Here is a 26,052-nt window from a genome sequence, read left to right on the forward strand (position 1 = left end):
AATTTGTATAGGATTAGAGAAAAGGCAAGACTAGTCAAAGTATAGCTTTGTTAGCTTTGCCATTGGCATTGTTGGCTGCACATACCATCGAGAATATTAGTTCATTTCTTTTATTCTTCCCTTTATTGACTGCTAAATGTGTATCAACAACTAGGGTCTGTTATTGCACACTATACTTTACATCGATGAGCGGCATGCAAAAACCCGTTCATATTTTAATATCTATTCAGTATCTCCATACATAAATGCGAGAGGTCATCACTGTGATATGGCCGGCGGCCTTTCCAGCATACAGTAATAGATATGAAGATCTTGCCTTTTACCTTAAGTTTGTGCGTGAGAAATCGAGTTTAGTCAGACGTATATCATTTACGTCTTAAACATCACTATCCGAAGGACGTGACCAGGGCTTGAACCTCAATTTGTAACATCTATCACCAAACTTGGATTTTGGATTACAGACACACGGCACATTGCCCAGTATGTATTCTTTCCGTGTATTATTTTTTAAATAGATTTTTGATTATATTTGATCAATCATTTCATCCACATCTTATCTATAAAATGATATCAATGTGATATTTTTCTGATCATGTTTTAGAACCATGCTTATATTGGCTGTGTGTATGAAGTGGATCGTAATTGAATTAATCACTGGTTGTGCATGTGCCTACATTTTGTTCGTCACCAGCCCCCCCCCCCCCCGCAGATTGCATGATATACGCATGTGCCGCGGTCGACCCTCATTTTCAGCCTAAAATTCCGTTCCCTATAGCATCACCCGTTTAAAAATCCAAAGAAATTCCTATTTCCTCTGATCCAGATACCCTCAAACTTGTGGTTTCTCGTGTACCCAAATTCCGACCCTAATGAAAAATATTTTCTTGTCAACAGGTTTTTTAATTTGTATAATAACAGCATTCTCTTGAAGTCTTCACTACGGAACTACACACAAAAGAGACAAACAAACAAAAACAAAATTCGAGATCTCCCTAGATCACTACGTCTCTTCTTCGTTGTATTAACAGGGAAAAAAAATCGTCTTTTTTGTAGGGACAACGAAATTAAATCAGATCAATGTAGGCCTAAACATCGATGCTCTTCATATAGTAATACCCTTAGCACACTACTTCGAAATACTAAAAATAATTATTTTTCTAGACACCTTGAAGAAAACAAATATGTCTCAAGTATGTGGAAGGTGATGAACAATGTTCTAAAAAATACTAAATTTATCATCTATTTTTTACAATTATGATCAACAGCTCAGAAAATAGAAATCCAATGCTGACTGCTGAAACATTTAATGATTATTTTATAAACATTGGTTCAAATCTTGCCCGCGACATTCCAAATTCCAATGTTGATTTTTGATTGCTTTTAAAAGAACCAAACCGTCAATCTATATTTTTTCTCCCATTACTTTTCTTGAAATTATCATTGTTAAAGATTTGAATACTAAAAAAAGCTCTGGCTATGATATTACGAATTTTCTTTTGAAGAAGACGATACATTAAATAGTGCAGCCACGAACTTATTTATTTAATCTATCTTTAACAATTTGGGTAGTAACCGAAAAAAAATGAAAATAACAAAGGTCATACCGATACATAAGAGTGGTAATAAACATGACATTGGAAATTATCGTCCAATTTCGTTCTGTTCTTTAAATGCTCGAAAAATTAATATACCCCCGCACTGAAAATTTTCTAAATATATATTATTTTATCGAAGGTGCAATATGGTTTTAGAAAGAAACATTGAACTACCCATGCATTATTAATGTTTATAGATAAAATAGCTACATCATAAGACGCTCTTTCTCATACTGTTTGTTTATTTCTGGACTTCTCCAAGGCCTTCGATACAATTTATCATGGCATTCCTATTTTCAAATTATCACATTTTGGAATACGCAGAAAGGCCTTTGAGTGGTTTAGAAGTTATTTAACCGTCAGCAGTTTGTAGCTCATATAGAACTTGCTACAAGCGGAGTACCACAGGGTTCTTTACTAGGCCTTTTATTATTTCTCATTTACATCAATGACTTTCAAAATTAATTGTTCTAATATTTATGAATACATTCTGTTTTCAGATGACTCCAATTATATCTCTCATATAAACCCCCAAGCTCTCTTACATTCACTAAATCATGAACTGATTTTTGTTTTGAACTGAATACATTCCAATGAAATGTCTCTTCATATCAATAAATCAAATTATATCTTATTTAGTAATACGATTGCTAATTAACCCGGACCTGTATTTTATTTTGAAAAAAACCCACCTCTTGTAAATGTTGACACGAAATATCTTGCAGTATATCGACAGCAAATTAACTTGAAAAGCTTACATAATTCACATTATTTAGTGAAATATCCAGAAATACTGGAGTCATTTGCAAACTTAAGTAATCTTTTCCCACCCGTGTCTTATGTTTGTACTCCACTCTAATTTTGCTGTTTTGAATTACGCTATCCTTTTTTTGGGGGGGAAACTTCATATCAATAAAATTTCACTTATCTAAAAAGACTAATAAGAATCATCAGCATGATCAGTTACCGGGCTCATTCTTAATCACTCTTTTATTCTTGTATTCTACAAATCCATGATATTTACGTATTTAGCCTTTGAATATTTATGCTTCAACTCTCAAGAATTACCCGCCACTGTATCTTCCTTATTTAGAAGGCATGGCGGGATTCACAGATATCCTACTCGTTATCATCTTCCACGTACCCTTACGGCTTTTAACATAACACAATAATTTCACTGGTCCTTTATTTTGGAATGATCTCCTAACCGACTAAAAAAATTGCAGTTCTATGTATTGAAATCTTATATTTTAAACAAATATCTCAATGACAATTCTTCAGCTTCCGAAAATTTACGTATTAAAAAGAAAGTGAATGGGAATGAAGTCTTCCGACTATTAACCCTTGAAAAAATGCTCCCTCCTGTCTACCCAAATACTATCCTGGGGATTTGCTGCTGGTGCTTCAGGTGATGTGGTCATCTTGTGATGGTATAAACAGCGTGCAGCGTGAGGTAGGTGTGTGTGTTCCTCTTACAGCATTTTAAGGGGACAGGGGGTTATTGTAGACTATGAGCTTGTGGAAAGTATAACTGTGTGTTGTTGAAATAAAGCTAACTCCAAAATAAGTTACTTTCCAACTCACCGGAAAACTGTGAAGTTCGAAGAGGTGTAGATCGAAGGCGAATGACCACCAACTGGACCGAGACGCGAGATGAATGTCCGCGAGAAAAGTTCGGGGCAATGATAGCTGAGCGATAAACGGCGTGAAGCGCTCAGGTCAAATACGGTAGTTTTTATCACCGCGAAAGTGAAGTCCAAGTATATTGCACAAATCCCGGTAGATGAAATTAAATAAACATGTCGCGTTTCTTGATTGCGAAAATGAGCTCATAAAATAATACGTAACTAAAGATCCGACATGAAAATGCAATGTATCCGAAATGATATTCCGTGAGTAAATTAATATCCAAAATAAGGCAGTAGAAAAGGACCGCGTAGGTAGTACAGAGGTTGACTAACTCCTCAAGACGTGCGAGATGCATGAAATGTACATGACGAGTTCGCAAGGAGAAGTGAAGAAATTACTTTCATGAAAATTAACCACGAGATCGTTCCAAATGATGATTGGTAGATCCAAAGTTTCTTGACCTGGACAAATCATGATGATTGGTCACTTGAATATAAACATTGCCGGATTGGCTATCTAAAACAGCGAGGCAGGCCCCAAGACTTGGAATGCGGCGCGCAAACTTGACAATAAGAAAATATGCGACTCTTGCGTGAAGTTAACGAGGTACACATGTTCGCGGTTAGCCAAAGGAATTTGGCCATTGTATTTACAGATTAAGACGAAAGAAAATGTAGACGGAAATTTACATTTGGGTCAAAACAAATGCAAGTCGCTACAAGCTAATGCATGTTTCAACATTGATGTCTAAACATATAAATGTACCAACAATATTTAAATTTTCAATCTTCAATACAGGAATAGGATTTTTATTTTATTTTCTTACAAAATAATTATATTTATGGTAATTATTTTGAGTACCCAGCTATAACCTGATGGGTTATTTAAGCCGCGTACTATAAAATAAAATTCTATGATATGTCATAACTCATATAAGGTTAGCTGAGAACATACTATGTCACAAAGATTTGAGCTGATCTTACTGGCATTTGTTTTACCTGAAAAAGTCATTCTTCCACCATGGCGTACTGCTCTGTTGGTGACTTCTACGCCGGCAAGACGTTGATGATCACTGGTGCCACTGGCTTCATTGGTAAGGTGCTGTTAGAGAAACTCCTTCGGTGCTGTCCAGACATCAAAAAGATATTCCTCCTTGTCAGGAAAAAGAGGAACAAGGGAGCTGCCGCCCGCATCAAAGAGATCACTTCTGGCATAGTAAGTCTATTGCAAAGAGAATTTCAATCAATCGCAATTCCACATTTCAATCGCGACTTGATTTTTAACTAATCAGAAGTTTGCATCAGGGACTTGCATTAGATCCTTGTTGGTTGCGTTCCCGTGCAATTCTTTCTGCCTGAAGCTCCATTTCGCAAGTCGAAGCCCAGCTTCATGGTAATTTTTCATATTTAAAGCGCACACAAGTAATTTTAAATGTTTTCAAAGCAAAAAAGAAAATCGTTGTTCCTACTTGCGTTCTTGGTCTTTGGTACTTCACTTCATGGGAACCGCGAAACGGTTTGGAAAGTTGGAGAGTGAGCCGAAAGTGGAAGGAGGGGGCTCGTCATGCCCAAACACATAATTTTTTGAAACATCTTGGTGCTATTTACCGGGATATTTTCTGTGGGGAAGGGGGGGGGACATGTCAGGAGACTATGGGCTCTTCCCCCTCAATTTAATGTGAAATATATCTAGTGTATTATATAATAAATACTTTTGGTACTTTTTCACCATATATATCTATATCTATATATCTATATCTGACTTTTAAAATCAGATGGGTTGCCCCCTGTCCCTTAGTATGAAGCTGCCCTTCAAATTCGAGGTACTCCTGCTCTTTACTCAATTAACTCGTACCATATTCACTGAAACAAATTCTCCTGTAAAACGACTGCGACTTTTCCAGAATTCAGTATTGCATTTATTGTTTCTATTCCTCAGGTATTTGATAAAGTTAGGGAAGCCCAGCCGAACTTCCGGGCAAAACTAGTCCCAATTGAGAGCGACCTCAGTGAACCCAACCTCGCCTTAAAAGAAGAAGACATCAGGACACTGAAGGAAGAGACAGAGCTTGTATTTCATGTTGCAGCCACACTCAGATTCGATGAAATACTATCGTAAGTACTGATTCATATTGGATTCAAGTTGTTTACTAATTCCAATGTTAACAAAACGCGTGACAACGTTAATATGATGAAATAATTTAAAGAACATAAATACCTGTTGGGAGGGGGCGGGGTGGCAAATATTCTGTTAGGAATATTGTAAGACTAGCAGAGAATGATTCACCATTCTGTGGGCCGTTTCATAAAGCTATTCGTAAGTTAAGAGCGACTGGTGAACATGGTGAACCTTTCTTACGTGCTAAACCAATTGCCAATGAACATTTTGCTTCATACCATTTTCCACAAGAAAGGATCACCTGTCGTTCTTAACCCACCAGGTGACTTTCTCTTATAAGAGTACACAGTCCAAAGGTACATCCTTGGTAAAAAAGAAAGAAAAGGAGCTATAGGACATGTTATGAAACGCACACACTTTTTTGTTTTTTTTTTACTCACACACAAACACTATATATATATATATATATTTATAGTCACAAAATATGCTGAAGATAAATGGTAATGCTTTCAAAGCCAATATAGTTTTTAAAAACTATATTGGCTTTGAAAGCATTACCATTTATCTTCAGCATATTTTGTGACTATTAGAGAAGCCAATACGTGAAACTTTAAGATATATATTTATATATATATATAAACATTCTAAGCACTGTTTGTGATCCTGAAACAGATACTTATGTAAGTAAATAGTTATATACTGCGAGCGCGAGCATGATTTTTTTATATACGTTCTGGGCTTGAAAAGAGACACGTTAAGACTGTTTGCAGTTACCCATGAAGACAATCCGACCTAAAAACTGGAAATTCTAGGCACTTTTTGTAGTCCTGAACAGGATAGGTTTAAAACTAACCAATTGTGATGCAAGCACAAAGCTCGAAAATAAACTGACATTTAGACCTAAAAACAGGACACTTTCTTAATATCTTGGAAATCATGAAAAGGACGGGTAATTGGGTATCTTCCTACATTAATATTGCGACCTGGATTTGGGGCATTCTTAATACATTTCTTTTATTATGAAAGTCAAAAATGCGAGGGCGAATTGTGAGCTGAAAATAATTATGCTCTGATCTGAAGAAGGGTCAATTTATGCACCACTTCAAGCACTGTGTATGGATAAAGCTTCCCGCCTTCAACATGTTCAATCTACCACATATTGCTCTGATGATGCGCTGCTGTAAGTCATCCAGATCTGCAGGTGGGGTGCTGTACACTTTTGACTTCAATCACATAAAATGCTTCTTTTTTGTCGACTGATTTTGATTTAGACACTTCGCAGGGCCATGGCAGCAATGCTCCATTGAGCTTTGAAGTGCATCAAGAGAAATGGACAACATGTGGAAGATTGAAGATGGGAAGCTTTGTCCAAGTTGTGGCCGAAATGACAATGAAATAGAACTTTTAAGTGAAGATGATTTATTGATTTACTGGTTCTCGTTTATTTTTCGTGATTGATAAACATACGCATAAACTTTACGCTCATTGTTTGTGTGAATGCTTTTGTCTCTGTTTCAGCAGGTACATGTAATCACCTGACTTGGCGCAAATGGGTTTTGACACTTTTTTCAAACAATGGCTGTTGTGCACTCAACCATAACAACAACGCTGAAACAAATTTTACCAAGTGACAAAGGAATATTTACTCTGTCCTTGCATGCTATAATTTCTCTCTGAATCCCACATTTCTTGAAAAATACTTAATTTAAAAAGTGTAACACTTTTTCTGACTCACACTGTACAAAACTCACCTGGATCAGCCTATGGAAAAAGGGGGTTTGCCATTTTCTTGTTTATTCACTTTATTCTAATGCCTGTATGATGAGATTCCTGCGAAAATGTAGGGCCTACCGTAAGAAAAGTTGCAATGATTGATGGAATCATTTCCCGCGCGGAGAAATCATTATTTTGTACTGTATATGTTCAAAAACTAAATTTTATATTGTGTTTGGTTAATTTGCTGATTTTTGTGTAACATTACAATTTCATTTAATTTTTGCATTTGCGGTATCAGACAGTAAACCAGTCCCAGCCTTTTTGCCAGTCAGTTAATTCCAAAATTATTTTGACAATTAAAAGCACCTTCAGTTCTTGCCCTAACTATGTGTATGTATAATAATAATGATAATTATACTACCAACATGCTTATATCGCGCATATCACTACCAAATGCCTTCCTATGCACTAAATTGGATATTATTACCCAGGCTTCAGCCCCGCAGCTAGCCTTTACAGCGCGGTGTCAATTCAAGGAAAATATTTCTGCCAGGTGCCCAATTACCTGACCTTGGACGAGTGCAGCACAATGTGGCTAAATTTCTTGACGGAGGAAATTATGTCATGGTTGGGATTCGAACTCACGACCCTCTGTTTCAAAGCCTGATGACTAATTAACTGGGACGCAACACTGCACAGAATCAGTGTTAGATGTCGAATCATAGACTTTTGTCAATCAGTTATGACTTTGCGTCGAATGAATACTTTTTCGCCTTCTTGTCACAATTAGGCGTGTGCGACCTATACGTGCACCCGGCAGTTTACTTCATTGTTGTGGCATTTTTGCTTGTCTACAAAAACAAATTAGATGAAATATCACTGAGGGATGCCTTAAACCAAAATGTCAGGATCTTTATATTTAATATTTTATCTATTTTTAGAATCTCCCTCCGAATGAACGTGCTTGCCACCAGAAAGATATTACAACTCAGCAAAGGGATGGAGAAATTATTGGTAAATGAATATTTGTCCGGTAATCATTCAAATTAATATGGTCAGACACGGGGGTTTTCTAACGAATAATTAATTCCAGCAATGTCTTTTTTATTGATTACTCTATTAATAATCGAATATTTCGGGTATGAAAACATGATTAAGAATAAGAGATCGATACAAAATTTTTATATAGAGATGTAAAATTCAAAGAATTATGAAAAAACAAGGTGATTGCTAATGTAGCAAGTAATCTTTTGCCTGGTAACCTTTTTTTGGAATGTCACAACCTATGAAGAGTTTTGAAATTTAATTAAAATTAAATTTAAGAAATCTTTGAGATTTGTATTCCTTTTCACATAAATTTGCTGGCATTTGTGTATCCTAAGATAAGATAAAAGCCTGGTTTATTTTCTTTGACTGGTAAAAAAGCGATTTACACAATTTTATACAGATATACAAAGTCTGGAAGCAATGTGAACTTAATTAGACGTTGAATTAATGTTCTCTTTTGTATAGTTTAATTAAGTTTTAATTGTCACCATTTAAGACTTCTTTCCCACTGTTATTTTCGTCATCTTGATATAACTGTTTTCCATAGTCTCTGTACAATTAGTTATAATCATAAAGTCATGTACATACCGGAATATGTAAAATCAGTCAGTATGTATGAGTTCTGAAATTTCCTGTATAAATTTCATTCGACCCTTGCTTCACTGTATTTGTTTAAATAATTTGAATTTTGATTATGCTTTCATTCATTAAAACACCCCGATTCAATTTCTTTTTCATACGGTCAATAAAAATAGAATTTCATACTGCAAAACATACGAGTGCATGTTGTTAGTTTTCTTACATATTTATACAGTCACTGCATATCAGACAGTCTTATCACAAATATTTTTAATCTACACCTTGCATTTTAAAGAATATTTTTTTTAAAGTTTTTTTTCACGTACATGTAATTTTACCTTTTTGCTCTCTATTTGCAGGCATTTCATCATGTTTCAACAGCATATAGCAACTGTGACAAATCAAGAATAGAAGAGATTGTTTACCCCCCTCCCGTCGACCCATGCAAGATCTTGGATGCTGCAGAGTAAGTTGGCCAACCCCTACCATTGACCCATACAATATCGTGGATGCTGAAGAGTAAGTTGTCCAACCCTACCATTGACCCATACAGGATCTTTGATTTTGCAGAGTAAGCTGCCCAACCCTTCCAATTGACCCATACAAGATCTTTGATGGTGCAGAGTAAGCTGCCCAACCCTTCCAATTGACCCATACAAGATCTTTGATGGTGCAGAGTAAGTTGCCCAGCCCTTCCAATTGACCCATACAAGATCTTTGATGGTGCAGAGTAAGCTGCCCAGCCCTTTCAATTGACCCATACAAGATCTTTGATGGTGCAGAGTAAGCTGTCCAGCCCTTCCAATCGACCCATACAAGATCTTGGATGCTGCAGAGTAAGTTGTCTGCCCCCTCCCATTAACCCGTACAAGATCTTGGATGCTGCATAGCCTTTGTCTACCCCCTCCATTGACCTTGGATGCTGCAGAGTAAGTTGTCCACCCCCGCCCATTGACCCGTACAAGATCTTGGATTCCGCAGAGTAAGTTGTTTACCCCTTCCCGTACACAATCGTTGCAGAAACGGAACCTTGTCTTCCGGAGATTGACTGAGCACCATTTGCTATCCATTCCTAAAACGCACCCTTACTACTGAGTTTATTAGATTTTCCATCAGACCATTCAGCTTTAATAGGGTACAGGCCCTTTTCCTAGTATATGTATTTTTTTCTACAAAATTAATTCGATTAGTATATTTTTCACCAGAAATTGTTATTCAAAAAGTTCATTTCCCAACATTTGTAACCCCCCCCAAAAGAAACAATACAAAAGTTCTTTGATACTCTCAAAGAATTGCAATGTTATCACTTAGATGGATGTCGGACGACATGATGGAGGCGTTAACTCCCATGCTACTGGGGAAGAGGCCAAATACATACACCTTTACCAAGGCTCTGGCAGAGTATGTGGTCAAAGAAGAGGGTAAAGGAATGCCAATTTGCATCACTAGGCCGTCTACTGTTTTAGGCTCGTGGAAAGAACCATGTCGTGTAAGTCACTGCGATAGTCTTCGGTATTCGGTGTGAGCGATAGTGTTTAATTTGAACCTTGAGTGATATCACAATGGCAGAAGTGCTGAATTATGCAAAATTTGGATGTCGTCCGACATCAAAAAAAAAACAACCAAACTCTGTCTTGTCCTTTATTTTTTTTTGTTTTAGCAGTGTGGAAAGATCCTTGTCCTCCTAGTAATGCACTAATATGCAGATGGGGCTCAATGGGGCCTTGGACCCTCCAAAGAAGAAATTAATGAATAGTAGATAGATGAATAAATGAAAAAATAAAATAAATGAATAAAATAAGAAATAAATTATGATCATGAAAAAGAAAGAAAAGTGGCGGAATATATTTGTTTTCTGTATATTATTTCAAAACCTGTCCTAATTGTATTTTGCATTATTTTGCTCGCTCGTTTCAATCCCTCGCAGCTTTTAGGAGTCTCTCGCACAGCCATGTCTGGCACCCTTAAGATTTTCGGTTTATTAATGTTATTAGTCTTCAGCATTTTAGATTTAGTAAAAGTGTAATTCTTTTGCCTTAAAGTGATTGGTTAACATTGGTTTCACTTTAAAAAAATCTGAGCTATAAGGTCACACTTGTCATCTGTGTCTAGGATATGTTACAAAAATTAAGCCCAGAAAAAAAAATGAGTTCAAAAATAATTATTTAGTTCTTCAAAAATTGAAATATAAAGTAACCGGAAACACCATCTTAATTTCCTCCCATATACTTATGTGTACTATTTAGGCGTCTATAAGACGCCTATTTACAAAATCGGGGTTTGCCTTGTAGTTTTAGCTTTTAATTCTCAATAATTGTTGTTTTCAGGGTTTATTAGTTCTAATACATGCACTGGTACACATGTTTCATCTTGGTTTGATAATTTTTTAAATCGGCTGCTCACAAAGTTAAACAATACCTTTAAAAGTGGTTTTGTTAAGGTGTGAGCCATGATTAATACAAGATAATTATTCGACAATTTCAAAAATACACATTTTCCTTCATTTGTCGACCAGTTTGATTTGGGTTTGTTGTTTTCACATGGTTTGGCACACTGGGACCGTCCACACTCTTGATTGAGATACGATCGACGCTGCTTAATGCAAAATTGATTTTAAATATTGCTTTCTTTCTTTATTCGTGAATGTAATTGTTTTCTTGCTCATAGATTTATGTATCTATTAATAACATGATCTGTTCTTTGAACGTAAGGATAAGGTAAGATAAAAGGAAATTAGATTCAAATTCATTTTTATAGCATTGGTGCATTATATAATTCAAAATAAACACATCTGTCAGTTATTGCTGAGTTTCCAACTTAGCAAATAATGGAGTATAAAGAGGCATGAAACAAATAGATGAAAAACTACGTGCTCATCAATTTCCATATCTATGAATGTCTCTATCATCTTATAACTTGTTTTTTCGTTTTTCAGGGCTGGGTAGATAACATATTGAGTGGAAGTGGACTCATGGCTGCTGTAAGTAAAATGATTTTTTTTAAGGATATTAGAGTAAGCAATCCAGCAATAAGAACCGTCTTATTGCATTTCATACCTCGTCCTTGGTTGGAAGTTCGAAAATGGGAATCTGGATGGTAGACCGAACCACTCTTTTGATACTGCTTTTGCTTTCGAGATTAAACTAATGAGAATTCCTTGATTGGTTTGAGTTCATTCAAGCTACTAGAGACCTGAATCTTTTACCTTTTGAATGATAGATCGAGGCTGACATGCTCCTGTGACAATTGCTCCGTTCTTATCATCCCAGAGGGCATAGGGTCAGACCTTGGACTGTAATATAGTTTTTTGATTCAGATTTATGTAAAGAGTATGATTATGGTTTATTTAGTTTTAGAGGTTAGGTTTTTAGTGTGGCTTAACGTGCAGATTTTCATCGTCGGAGCAATTGTAACCGGAGCACATGTCATGGAGCCAGGAGGATAACTGCCATCCAGAATGGCATCTTGTTGTGAACTTGTAAGTGCCGTGTATTGTTTCGGGTAAATTTCTGAAGCTAGCCAGCTTCTTCTTATGGCATGTATGGTGTCTTTGTAGCAAATTTGTCTTATGGTGTCTTTCAACGAACGAATAAACTACCAAGAAATTTCACAAGTGATAGAGATCCATCCAATTAACATGGGTCCATGTGTTTTTTTTGGCTATAGAGCTTCAAAGTTTAGCCGAATGGACGTTCTTAATAATTGCACATTCAAACGATTTTAGCATTTTTAGACATCACGAGATCTCTACAATGAGTTAAAACCTCTATTACTCTATCAAACTCTATACAAAAGTCAGTTTACTTGCAATATGGGTTAGGTCCACAATGATATTTTTTCATAAAAATATGTAAAAAGAAATGAAGACAGGTAGATTTCTTTTATAGCCAATTTTATGTTCACATGATAGGGTAGTACATCATGCCAATATAGTTTCTCATAAGAATATTGCGATAGTTGAGAATAAAAAAAAACATGGTTTTTCTCGGAATGGTCCAAAATGGACCTAACCTAACCTAACCTAACCCCTTTTGCAATTAAACTCCCTCTCTCTATATTCATATAGTTAAGTTTTTACCGTGTGATATTCTTTCTCTTCTTATAGGTTGGTAAAGGTATGGTAACAACAGTGCTCAGTGATCCAAATGCTATTCTTGATGTAATTCCTGTCGATGTTATAGTAAATGCAATGATAGGTGTGACGTGGTACACAGGCGTCCACAGGTGAGTTGGCCGAAAAGACTCAAACTAGTGCTGCATGCAGCCGAACCAAATCGAAGTTCGCCCAACATGGCGCTTTTGAACCAGCCTGAATCGAACCCGAAAATGTTGCCTGACTTGCGGGGGGGGGGCATTCAGTATATAAGGCATAGTGGGTCTGTGCCGCGGAGGGGACCCCCATTTTTACACTCAAATTTCCGTTCCAAGGCATAGCATTTTTGTCTTATTGAGAAAAAACCTAAAGAAATCCGCTCCAAAGCATATCACTTTCTTCTTATCGTGAAAAAAAGAAAGAAATCCGCTCCAAAGCGTCGCATATTTTCCGTTACGCCGTTCCGGTCGCATTGATCTGCTATAATGAGCCGAAATTTTGGTGAAAAGCGGCCGCGGAGCGCTGTCCGACTATCGCCTCTGCGCTAGCGCACCCATGCAGCGCCCGTGCCGCCGGGCGCGGCACGTATGCCCGTTCCATAGGGATGCTTACGCACTCACATGCAGGGAACCCGTTCCAAGGAACCCCGTTTTCACAAACATTTTTAGTTCCGAAGCCCGTTCCAAGGAACCTCCTTTTTACAATTTGCCCGCTCCAAGGCCCCCGTTTTTGTCTCTCCAGCGGCACATCCCTACTACCTTTTTGGTCGAGTGCCCCCCCCCCCGGGCCTGACTTGCAGCACTTTGTCATGTATAACGCAAAACCTCTTACTAACGAAAAATGTATATTATTAAAGCTTATTTATGTAATCATTGGCCAGTAGCAGTTGAGGATTGCCACATGACGTCACCACTGCACATTACGTTGACAAAAATCGTGCAGTAGACCATGCCAAGAAAGCAGTGGTTGATCACGGTTGATGTAAATGTTTTTTTTATTGTTTCCTCCGAAATGGCTGCTTTTTCCTGGCACCATCTATTAAAGTATATAATACTGTTCTTAACAAAACAGAAAGAAATTAAGATTGGTTACCCAATTCATATGTTTGGTATTGTACACAGATCTCCTACGAACGTGGTCGCTAGGGCGCCAGCCCTGTCAATCCAAACACCGTTCTTAAGAACAAAATAAAGACAGATTGGTAACCTAATTCAAATTTATGTGTTTCGTGTATTACACACACCTGATATCAGTTCATAATTTGTTCTGATCCAAACAACGTTCTTTAATACAAAACAGAAAAGATTGTTAACCCAAACCATATGTTGGGTATTATACATAAACCTGATGTGATATTAGTCCATAACTTCGTCACCAGTCCAGGTGGGCGTTTCATAAAGCAGTTCGTAGGTTAAGAGCAACTTTAATAACGACTGGTGATCCTTTCTTGTGGAAAAGGGTATATTCATTGGCGATGGTTAAGCGCGTAAGAAAGGTTCACCAGTCGTTCTTAAAGTCGCTTTTAACTTACGAACAGCTTTATGAAACGGTCCCCTGTACATTCAAACCATGATTGTAAGTTCAATAAGAAAAGATTGGTAACCCAACTTATTTGTTTTGTATTATAAATATATCTGAAACATAAATGACATCAGTCTATAATTTGTTCACCAGTCCTTTTAATCCAAACCATGATTCCTAATACAATATTCACACGTTAATATCATGCATAGACCTGCCACCGTCTCAGTATATAGCTTGGTCATCAGTCTTGTTAATCCAAATCATGATTGATAGACTAACAATCATGGTTTTTGGATAAGCAGGACTAGACCTATGAAGAGATGACATTCATCTCTGAGATAATGAATTTACTAACAAGTGACTGTTTATTGGCATCTGAATAACATTCTCTTCATACTAGTCTTCTTTGGTCCTATGATCGTCATCGTGAGAAGGGACTGAATCATTTCGTGATTGGACATTTATATTTCACAAATTATATGCCCAATTGATAACAAATCAATGAAATAATGGAAAATCGATGTGCAGTTCTTGTTTACCTTTGGTAATCTTCGTTCCATGTGTTTTATGTGGGAAACAGAGGAAAATTTATCATTGTTATCCATTTAAACTTCGATATTCCAAGGCTTCTCTATGATATTCATGGGCCCTGTCTTAAAAAGAGTTACAATTGATCCGACCAATTGTAACTCTATGGAAATCCATCAGTATAATAGTCTAAGAAAAAAAATTGCACAATGTCCTTCGTATTCAAAGAGAAGCGCAGTGAATTTTCAAGAAACCAATGAATGCATGATTATACATCACAGCTAGAAAATATTTTGAACAAACATTGACGTTGCTGGTCGTCCATAGTTGCGAATGATTGGATCAATCGTAACTCTTTGTAAGACGGGACCCAGATATAGGTGACACATATTGTATATGGATCGTGTATCTCTCATTGTTATTGAGGTTCTTGCGTGCGTCCGGAAGTGTCCGGATCGAATGATATTATATTTTATATCACAGAAATCGTCTGCTTCTAAGGTTTGCTGTTCCAAATATGAAGCATATTGATTGAAAGCACATGCTTGGAACAGGGATCATCCAACAAAACTAACACTGGGGAAACTGATTCGTCTATAAGTGATCCGATACGTCATGGTAGTCATGGTGATTGCTATTGTCACAACACCTGTATGTTCTTGTTAAGATGCGCATAACCAGGTAGCGGTGACTATCATTGGATCAAAGGAAGGCTCGCGTAATCGTGCATCTCTATATGATAGGTCCATGACAGGTATAACAATGTTACATGTAGTTCTATAAGAAAAGATTGGTAACCAAGTTTATTAATTAATATCATGCACAGGCCTGCCAACATCTCAGTCTATAACTTGGTCACCAGTCCCGTTAATCCATACAAATTAGGTTCACATTGGGGTAAGTTTATTGAGAACCTTTTCTATTCATAGTAGGGGACGGCGGGGTAATTTGAGCATAGGGGCAAGTTGAGCCACCACCCCCAGTCTAATAATGAATGAGTCAGACAGACATTGTGGTGGTGTCATGTATTGATGACCCATTGCATAACCCTTAACCCCAACATTTTGTTTCCAACTTTGAAACAAAAAGTACTTTTTAGAGGGAAAAATACAAATTTCAGCCAAAAAAGTAAAAAAGGGTGTGAAATAGATAAGTGCTTTTTACCCACACACGTCTTTAAATATTGTTAGTCCAGGTATGGATTTTCATTCTTGTCATAGTCTTTTACATGATGAATGCATAAGAAATGTGTGGATGTGAAAATATCGCAATAAGTTTGTACTGGGGTAATTGAAGCCAAATCAACATGGGGCAAGTTCCCGGGGGGCAATGATAATTTTTATGGGGATGTATAATAAAAAAATAAAAAACGTAAAAAGCCATTGATATGCAGGCAGAAAGGAGCAAATTCACATGACAGTTCTTTTCCTTTTTAGAAGATGTTAGTTTTATAGAGAATTAGCGAGTGAAAAGACTTGAAATGAAAAATTGACATCCTGGTTCTTCCCACATACATTTTTACATAGTTTTTGTGGCTCAACTTACCCCAGACGGTGGCACAACTAACCCCGCAGATGGGGCAAGTTGAGCCATTTGACATCGTTTTTTTTTTCAAAGGTCACGATGACATTCAGCGTGGGGGTAGAAAGGTATATATAGGTGAAAAATATTTCTCAAGAATCAAATTTAAAGGTAAGGTACTTATTTCTACAATATTACTAGTCATATCAATTCTAACGTGCAAAATACAAAAAGTGTCACAACTAACCTCGCCTTCTATTCATTTCCAATAATCCTTTCTACTTGCGATTTTTATTCGTTATTGCAAAGGGATTTTTTTAATGAATGTACATATTCATTAGAAGTTATATTTTCCCCCTTAATTTGGGGGATTAATATCATTGTATTGTATTTATCAATTTTGCTGACATCATTAGTGTGGCAGTCAAGAAATATCTATAATACATTCCACTTATTACAGAAAATATTCCACATTTACTTTTTAACAGCGCTAACTTAAGTCCTAATGTACCCATCCTGTTCCCATCCTGTCCCCAGATCCCTACCCAGGATGCAAGAATTGTATACGTGGTGTTTTGCCCACTTTAATGACAACTCCCTTTTCTATTCTTTATTTCAAAATGCATATTTACACTGAATAAACATTTAATTTTTTTCAGACAAATAGTAAATGAATATAATCCTTTGACATTCAAAGAAGAAAATAACGTTTCCATTCTGCTTTATAAATGTATGTATTAATTTAATAAATTTTATTCCGGGGTTGACATTTTTTTCAAGTAATCTGCTTATAATGACAATCCTCCTGCAAACTGTAAATTTTAAGTTTTCTTTGTTGGTAGTATATCATAATTATTTGTTTAGAATGACTTTTTTATTTTGAAAAGTAAAGTTGAAATAATTCAAAATTGTTAGAAGCACCCATGATTTCAAATTTGGCAGTATAGATACGTTGCTCAAATGAGATATTTCTTTTTTTCCGGAAGAGAAGATACCGCCTGTTAAGTCTAAAAATCAAAGTTTTGTTACAAGAAATTTTTATGGTCACATATCTCATAACCAATTTTCTGTAGATTTACACAATGTAAGATTCTAGGAGTCCTCAAGACTCTGCTGTAGGAACTTTTTTTGGGGAGGGGGGGGGGGTGGTGGAGGAATCTTCTAACATTTTAGCACTTTATCGATGAGCGAAATTGTAATTCTGACTCGGACCAGCCACCACAAAACTAACACAAGGCCGCCCAAAATGAATTTTGAGATTTTAATTGAATTTCAACAAGTACAGTATAAGCTTTAAAAAGACATAATTATGACTTGTTCGAATACATCAACAATAAGACAACTCAAGTACCCGATTAAATGTAAATGAAACTAAGCGAGATTTTAAAGGCTTATAATTGGTTTGGGGTACATGAAGCTGCACGATCAATTTGATTCCTGAAATCGAATTGACTATAAAAAAATCTTTACAATGATTTCATTTGACTACTTTTTAGGTTTTGAATAAGGTGAGTATAATAGTGGACTTATGGAATTTAAACATTGGCTCTTTGTATTCCACTTACACACAGCTAATATCCTAGATTGTCTCCGGAAAGTTCCCCTGGAAAAGGGAATTGGACGACCAATGGTTCAACTCACCAAATACGAGTAAGAATAATTTTTCTCTATTAACACGCTGTAATTATTGTAATTAAAAGGAAATTTTCTACATTGCTTAAAGTCAACGACCAAGAAGAAGAATCACGATGAGAGTATGAAGGGGGAGGGGTGTCTGCGCACCAAACAATTTAGATTAACATTAATCATGGTGCTTCCTTAATTTCAAGAACATTTTTAGTTGGTAATGTTTCTTATACATACTACAGGCCTAAAAACCTCATATAAAATTGAAAGATATATGATTTTCTTGAACCCCCCCCACCAGCCAGTGATTTAAAGATTGAACAGAAAAAACATGGTGCCCCATGTCTGCGCACCCATTCAAATTACACACGATTCCAGGATTTTCAAGAAAAAACCTGAATATTGAGGCCGTCACATGAACTGCCCGAAATTCATTATTTTTCCACCATTTTGAGTTGGATTTTTTAATGAGTATCTTTCTATGTATTGCGTTAGTAAAGTCTGTGTTCTTCGCGTATCTTCTTTTGCTAGAATCAAGCAGATACACGCATGCATAGACAAGGTGCCCTGCGCAGACTTAGGGGACCTTCATTTTAATACGTTTGCCTTTTTTATGGAATAATTTACACCTGACATCCGCAATATTCATCACAGTCTTATCATCTTTAAAATCACCAATAACCCTGTTTATTCACAATGCCTTCAAGTAAATTGAACTCCCCCATTCATTATGTTCCAATTTCTTTGAGCATGTCTTCTTCCAAATACGAACCGGCGCATTGATTGTGACTATAAATTATAAAAGGGGCTCAAGTTAAAATTCACCTTTCTACATTTTTCTGGAACACCCTGTACACTCTATGTAACATCTCTAAAATTTCTACAATATATTAACCCATAATCTGCTTGTTATGTTTTATTAATAGGGTTGTATTTGAATGCATGAACATGATAAACGGCAAGATACCGGCTTTTTTCATAGATTGTGCATTGAAGCTAACGCGACAGAAACCTATGTAAGTATGATGGGGTGTCCAAACTTTCCGACATATCAGAAATATTCATGAACCTAACATTCATTTATAAAATATTCACATTTTACTGTATACTAACAAACCAAAATAGTTACCGAATTGACGGTAAGATCGTAAAATAAAAATTATTGACGAAAATGTGAAACAGGCTAAAGCGTTTCGCAGGTTACGCGATAAAAAAATCCTATTCCGATAGACATGTGCTGTGAAAAACCGTTGTGAAAAAAGGTGTGATCTGGCTACGCGGTAAAGAGTTTTGTGAAGATTGAAACATATGGTTAAGCTAAAAAGGCGAGATATTATTATAATTAGATGGGCGGCATTATGCTATAAAATCGATCACGTTTTGGTAATATCTGATTTCATGATGCTTCTTGAGAAGTTGGTTTTTTTCAAAACAGGCGCCAGCGGTGATAATTTTCCGATATTTTTATGAATACTGGGGACTGTGTCATCAATATTTTTGTCTGACAAGTTGTCAAATCTGACAACTTTCCTTCAATGGATTGGCCAAGAATCACTGTTCCTAGGGTAAATGTCAGATAAAGCCAGACTTGTCGGATAAAATATTCGACAAGTACTTTCATGAAACGCCCCCTGATCTAATCCTAAAGAAATTTACGCGAAAGTATTATTTCCGGTCACTTTTCATGATGATGTTAGTTTAGTAAGATATTTCATGGTTTTTTTTTATATAAGATGACCGTCACGCAGAGTTGACACGCTACCATATCGTAAAACAGGACTAGTTTGTCATAAGTGCTCTTAACCAATTGTGATGATCATAAACCACAATTTTCAACTGTCAGCTGTAGGTAAATCTTACATTACTGCATTCTAAATAATTACGATGATAAAGAATAAAATACAGAATAGCTCATTCATCTTCATATTTTTTTTGCTAGGAAGATGAATTTAAGGATCGCATCATAATAATAATGGTGATGATCATGATCATGATCATAATTAACTTCTCCCATTTTCAAGTTTTCATTTCATATTTAATGATCACGTCATTGTGACATTGTTGCGTTCGAGATGACAAAGGCGATAACCCCTGGCGTTTAGATTTGGGCTATAGAAGGGGGGGGGGGATGGAAAAGGGTGACAAAAATATTTCAAACTTAATTAATAAAGTAGAGATTTTTTGTATTAGAAAGGTCACAATTTTGGTCGCTCGCTCGCTTTGCTTGCCCGTGGCTTTTTAATAAAATTGCCCAAATACGTTATGTCAGGTCCCTCAATTTTCTTGTTCATTATGCCATTGAGGATAGCAATAGACGACAGATAACCTGATCCGTTGTCATGACTGTTTTTTACAGGATGATGAAGATGAACCAAAGGATCGTAAAGCTGGTTTACGTACTGAGGCCCTTTTTGTCGAACTCTTGGGACTTTGGCCATCATAATATAGAAGCTCTTTCTGCTGCAATGAACGAGAAAGATAGGGAGGTATAAAGGCAAACCCATTCAAGGCGATACATTAACTGAATCCTTGTTTGATCCCCTTTTATTCCGCAAATTGGCCACATTATTATTTCATTATTTTAATAACTACATTTCTTTTTATTCTTAGAGGTCAAGCCCACCCTACAAAAAAGTAGATTTGAATCAAGAAAAAAATGTAACGATGAAAATTTCTTCGAAATCGGACATGTCGAATGTTATATTATGACATTTTAAAGTTTCGCTTAGTTTCCACCAAAAATAAATTATATGCACAACTCGGTAACATGCTTGTTGATGAGAAATTCAATGATGTCTTTCAGTCACTATTTCGTTCTATTTATGTTATTGTTTTGATTATACAATATTGTATTTTTTTGACAGATTTGACATTGCTAGGACCAAACATAAAATGTTAAAAGAATGGTGATTCTACATGTTTAGTGAGGAATAAAACTTTCACAGGACAATAAGGACAAAAAATAGAATATTTCATATAATGAAATACAAAAGAAATAGTAAGTGGGTGACCCAATCAGTCTTCTCGTTTGCATACCGACACGGATTTGCAAATAATCCAAATAATCAATGAAAAGAAGCAAAAGTTATATTGTCATAACTTTCCTATTTTACATCCAAGTTTGATGACATTTCAGTGTTATGCTTGTTTGGGTTTTTCTCTTTTGATTCAAATAGTTTTGTTGTGGGAGTGGACTTGTCCGTTAGTTTTCATGTCGGGAATTTATGGCAATATAGATTTCTCGAACATTAAACCTATAATGATAAGCTTATGTATTCAAATGAGCCACTTTACATTCTTTTTCATCGCTACATTTCGTTTAATCTAAACTGTTCATATCGGAAATGAATGGAAATTGATAATGCCAATTTGCCTATAGAAAAAATATGCTCTTCAAGAATGTCAAGCGTTCATTGTTGCCAAGTTTACCGGTGCAAGCGATATGGCTCAGCGGGAAGATATACTTAGACTCTATTTATTTGTCCTTTAATTTTCTCTGATGTTAAAAATCTTTGCAAAATGAATGATCAAATGAACAGAGGGATTATGTTAACATTTCCAATAGACTCGTGTTTTAAAATGGCACTGTTAATAAATTCATTAAAAAAAATAAAGTTGAAATCAGAGGGTTGAATGTTTACTACCAGTGGATATGATATATACCAGTCATTTCATATCGGACCAGAAAAGAGTATCTTTTAGCCAGCACATTTAAAGATAAATCTGCATTTATGAAGGATCATTTTGTCACCTGAAACATTAAAGTAATCAAAATTCTTCACCACCTCAAAAATAGTTCCTAAGTCATCAATATCGAATCCTAGTTTAGGAAAGGAGCTCAGTAGTTGCCCTCCCAATTATTCATGTTAGATAGTCAATTATGCTCATTCTCTTTTATCAATCAGCAATATCAAATATATTTTTTTTTAAAATCGATTAATCAATATTATATAGCGCCATTTTATATTTTCAGGTATTTTTCACTGATGTGAGCACGCTCGATTGGCCGTCATATGTAAAAGCCCACGTAATCGGTGTCAAGAGATACATGCTAAATGAAGATATGGAAAAACTGCCTGCAGCACACGGTCATCAAAGAATGTAAGCTTTCATGCAATGAAGATCTTTCCGTTGGCACTTTGAACAAGATCTGTGACGATGTCACACATACTCAAGTCTCCCCGTTGGACACTGTTCTTCTCATTTGGCCAACGATTGATCCATGATAATGTTGGTAAACCTCTTATACATGTGCTCCCATGAAAAGAAAACTTGATCTGGTATCAAAATACAAAATAAAAACGGGAGAATTTAAGTGAGATAATATAACAAGGAACTTGTATGTGTATGACATAAGATATCTTGTAGCGGCACAGCTTTGCAAGACGGCCGGTGGCCGCCCACCGTCTTGCGCTGCCCACGTACAAAAAAAGACGGGAGTCAAAGAATGACAAGTTCGATGAAGTTAAGTTGTGTATCAGGTTTTATTCTAAATCAAAGTCAAATTACATGCTGGATAATAATAAATGTCGCATCTCTGGGCTGGACGACCGACGACAGACAAAAATCAAACCGACATGGCCTACGGCGGCAAAACAAATCGGGAACGAAAAACTGCCCCTTGTCAACTAAACACTCCCTTTTTATCCCCTTTTGGGTCAAACACCGCGTGGCGAAAAAAGCCTTTCCCCAAGTCGACCCTATCACTTTTGGTGTAATGCGCGAAATTAATCCGCCTATAATGTAAGTATATAAAACGGAACTTAATTATTGTGTACTCCGATTCCAAATTCAAGTTCTTCGGCTTTCCATTATTCTTCCAACTTACGTAACTCTCTTGACCGCTCCCCCAACTGCTCTCTCAGTCAATTAATCCTCTTTTGCGACTCTTGTCACTTCAGCCACTCCCACTCACAGCTCACTTCCACCAAGGAATTACCAGCACTCCTTGCTTCCACACCTGTTCACATTCTCTCTCTCTCTCTCTCTCTAATCACTGAAGAATGCAAGCGAGCCGAAGAACATGAATAAGAAGCAAAGTAGTAAATAACTGAAGTTCCAATGGACTTCTATTAGTCCTGAACGCCTAGCAACCCAGTCAGTTTGCCCTCTTTCACTTCCACATTCCAATCGCTAGCCTGGCCCAGAAAAACTAGCAAACGAAATCAACACCTTTAAGGAATGTAAACAATGGAAGAAGGCGAACGAACTTCTTTACCCAAACAAACAAATCTCTATTTTCCATCCCGCTATAGTATGACATCAAATAGCTTGTTAGCACTTCCAAATAACTACCTCAGTATTCAAATGTTCTCAACTTCCTTATTACTCTATATAATATGAATTCAACTTGCTTAAAGAGTGTTCATTCATATCTAAAGCACGTCGGAAGCATTGGTAAAAGTAATGTAAATTATACTTATTATATCATAATTATATTTGGCATTTGTTTCAGCCATTCGAATTCATATTTAGCATTAACACCCTCTGTCGATGTGATTTTGTGTAATATAAAAACAGGATTTTGAACACTTGCCTCACACATATAATATTCATTTATAGAAAGCTAAAAACAAAGCCATTTGAAACAACCTATTCAATGAAAACCCCATTTCTTTCTTTTAATAAATGGTCTTAGTGATCTCCTTTTCCAAACATACATAAAACGTTTTAGTATCGGTATGTCTTAAATTCCATGTGAAATAATCTCATACATTGATGGCGATGCTTAAATTTACAAAGGAACCTACAATTTCTCCTCAATTGGCTTTGGGTATTTTTGTGTCCCTTTCTCCCTTCATTTGTATTAAAAAAAATATATATATAAAAATATAGAGAAGTGTACTTGCATCTCGATGTAGTCTTTAATGTTGCGTTCAGGGCAATCATTGTTTCAACAGTGTTGAATTGTGGAAAAATGAATAAGTTGCGTCAGATTGAAGAATGGATATTTCTATTATAATGATTCTGTTTTCTACATGGATGCATTCTTACTATGAAGACAAATATTTTCATACCAATAAATTCAAGCCATAGAGATGTACATATATATCTCTATGATTCAAGCATATTCTTGCTTTTCCTTCAGGTTGCGCAACCTCCGATGGGCCTTCAATACTGTCCTCGCTGTCATCATTTGGCGTATCATCATGACCCGGTCAAAGGTCGCCCGGAACTTCCGGACCTTTATAATCAACGTTTTGTTCAGACTCATTCGATGCTGTCGCGTGCTCATTACCATTATTACGTCCATGGGTAGCTCTCATTGAACAAACGTTGCCACCACATTGTGTTAAATGCGGTGGCAGGTGACCTGTGATAGGCAATATGAAGATTCTTTGATGTACAGAGTCACTAATTCATTTATACGTGTATATCAAGAGAAATGCGCCCTCTACGCTCGTTGATTACAGCTATTTAGATTTAAAGAAGAATGAAACCTTTGGAACAACCGAAAAATCAAAGAAACAGATCAAAGAAAGTTTTAGAAAAATCGGACAAATAATGAGAAAGTTATTAGCATTTGAACATTGCGATTACTAATGCTATGGAGATTCTCACATTGGCAATGCGACAAAGAAGTGTGATGTCACTTGTAAACAACTCTCCGAATTACTTAACTATATATTTCACTTAAACTGCCTCTTTTTATCACATTTATCAGTAGATCATGTGTTCTTTCTATAAGAGGGAATGTCATACAGATTTAAAAAAAATTACATCATGGATAAAGAGTTTGGTCACCTTCAGAAAAAGCAATTTTGGAGGTATTTAAGAGTCCATCAAAGGGAAAGTTGTTCTTATTTGACATCACACATCCTTGTCACATTGCCAATGGGAATATCTCCATAGCATTAATGATTGCAGTATTCAAATGCTCAAAATTTGTCCGATTTTTCTCACACTGTCTTTGCTCCTTTTCTTTGATTTTTCTGTTTCAACACAAGCCTATTTGTTCCAAAGGTTTCATTTTCCTTTAAGTTATTCCCTATGTGTATGAGATGCAATTTACTAATACGGCAGAAATAAACCCAAATAGATAAATAAATAAATGAAAAAAATAGAATAAAAAATTAACAAATAAAAGAATAAAGCCATGATTTTCTGTTTTAAGCTTCCCAGTGATTTCTATTGATGCTTTATGCTTAAACATTCGAGAAAAATTGTAAAGGTAGCTACGTTTTGTAAATATCTGTTTTATGTTTAGGATGTCAAAGAAGGATATGAAGCAAAATCATTGACTCCTATACTGCTTCACTGTACTCTTGGTAGTACTATATGAAAATTTTCATCATTATCTTTCAAATTGCATCTTGCCTCCTTTTGAGCACAACATACATGTATGTCATGGGAAAATATAATTCTCACCCCATTATTATGGGTAAATAAAACGTTATTATTATTATTATTACTATTCCGAAAGGAGTTCCAGTCATGGTTAAATGTTATTTTTACATTTCATTAGGTCAGTATAATTTATATAGCCTTGGTTTGATTATTGACCATGTCCAGTCAATCTAGCCAGAATAGGGGGGTGACCCGCCACTAATTGCAACACTTGATTTTCCACTGCAATGCTTTCCAGGAAGGTCCCCTTAACAACATACTAAAAGTCCCAAAAAATCCAAGCAGTGGAAATTTATGAAATTTGCATATTATGCAAATAAGCCATAAAAAATAGAAATTTAAGGAAAATAGTCCAAAAATTACAAATTAAGTGTCCAAAACAATTTCATTTGAGCGAAAAGTAATGATAAATAACTGTATTCAATGTTTTTATTCAAACGCGCCAGCGAAACTACCTTATTTGCATATTATGCAAATAAGCATCCTTATATGGAAAAAATGTTAAGATATTGTGATTGTTCTCATATAGACTGCTTGAAAACATTTCATTTATGTAAACATTTTTGCTACTATCACTAAGCATGAGAATTCATCACAATGCCTGAAAATTAATTTGCATATTATGCAAATTAGCCATTAAAAATAGAAAATAAGGAAAATAACACAAATATTATAAACTAAATGTCAAAAGCAAGCAATTCGAGCAAAATTTCACGATGAATAAATAAG

The 26,052-nt window shown here is 35.9% G+C and overlaps 1 protein-coding gene across 2 annotated transcripts; it reads left to right on the plus strand.

The window, feature by feature from the left end:
- The first annotated feature begins 233 nt into the window (after nucleotides 1-233).
- On the plus strand, nucleotides 234-24,421 carry LOC121424495 (fatty acyl-CoA reductase 1-like). 2 transcript variants are annotated; one of them, XM_041620202.1, is made up of 14 exons: nucleotides 234-480; nucleotides 4,232-4,439; nucleotides 5,163-5,338; nucleotides 8,000-8,072; nucleotides 9,044-9,150; nucleotides 9,996-10,173; nucleotides 11,620-11,664; nucleotides 12,790-12,908; nucleotides 15,656-15,726; nucleotides 17,922-18,000; nucleotides 18,903-18,992; nucleotides 20,333-20,462; nucleotides 21,950-22,077; nucleotides 24,065-24,421. In XM_041620202.1, exons 2-14 carry the CDS (start codon nucleotides 4,245-4,247, stop codon nucleotides 24,243-24,245), a joined length of 1,572 nt encoding a protein of 523 aa, XP_041476136.1. In that variant the 5' UTR covers nucleotides 234-480; nucleotides 4,232-4,244; the 3' UTR covers nucleotides 24,246-24,421. The 2 variants fall into 2 exon arrangements, with proteins under 2 accessions (XP_041476136.1, XP_041476135.1); XM_041620201.1 differs by lacking the exon at nucleotides 234-480 and having other exon boundaries at nucleotides 3,632-4,439.
- The last annotated feature ends 1,631 nt before the right edge of the window (nucleotides 24,422-26,052 follow it).

This window comes from Lytechinus variegatus, chromosome 11 (assembly GCF_018143015.1).
Source record: "Lytechinus variegatus isolate NC3 chromosome 11, Lvar_3.0, whole genome shotgun sequence".
NCBI lineage: Eukaryota > Metazoa > Echinodermata > Echinoidea > Temnopleuroida > Toxopneustidae > Lytechinus > Lytechinus variegatus.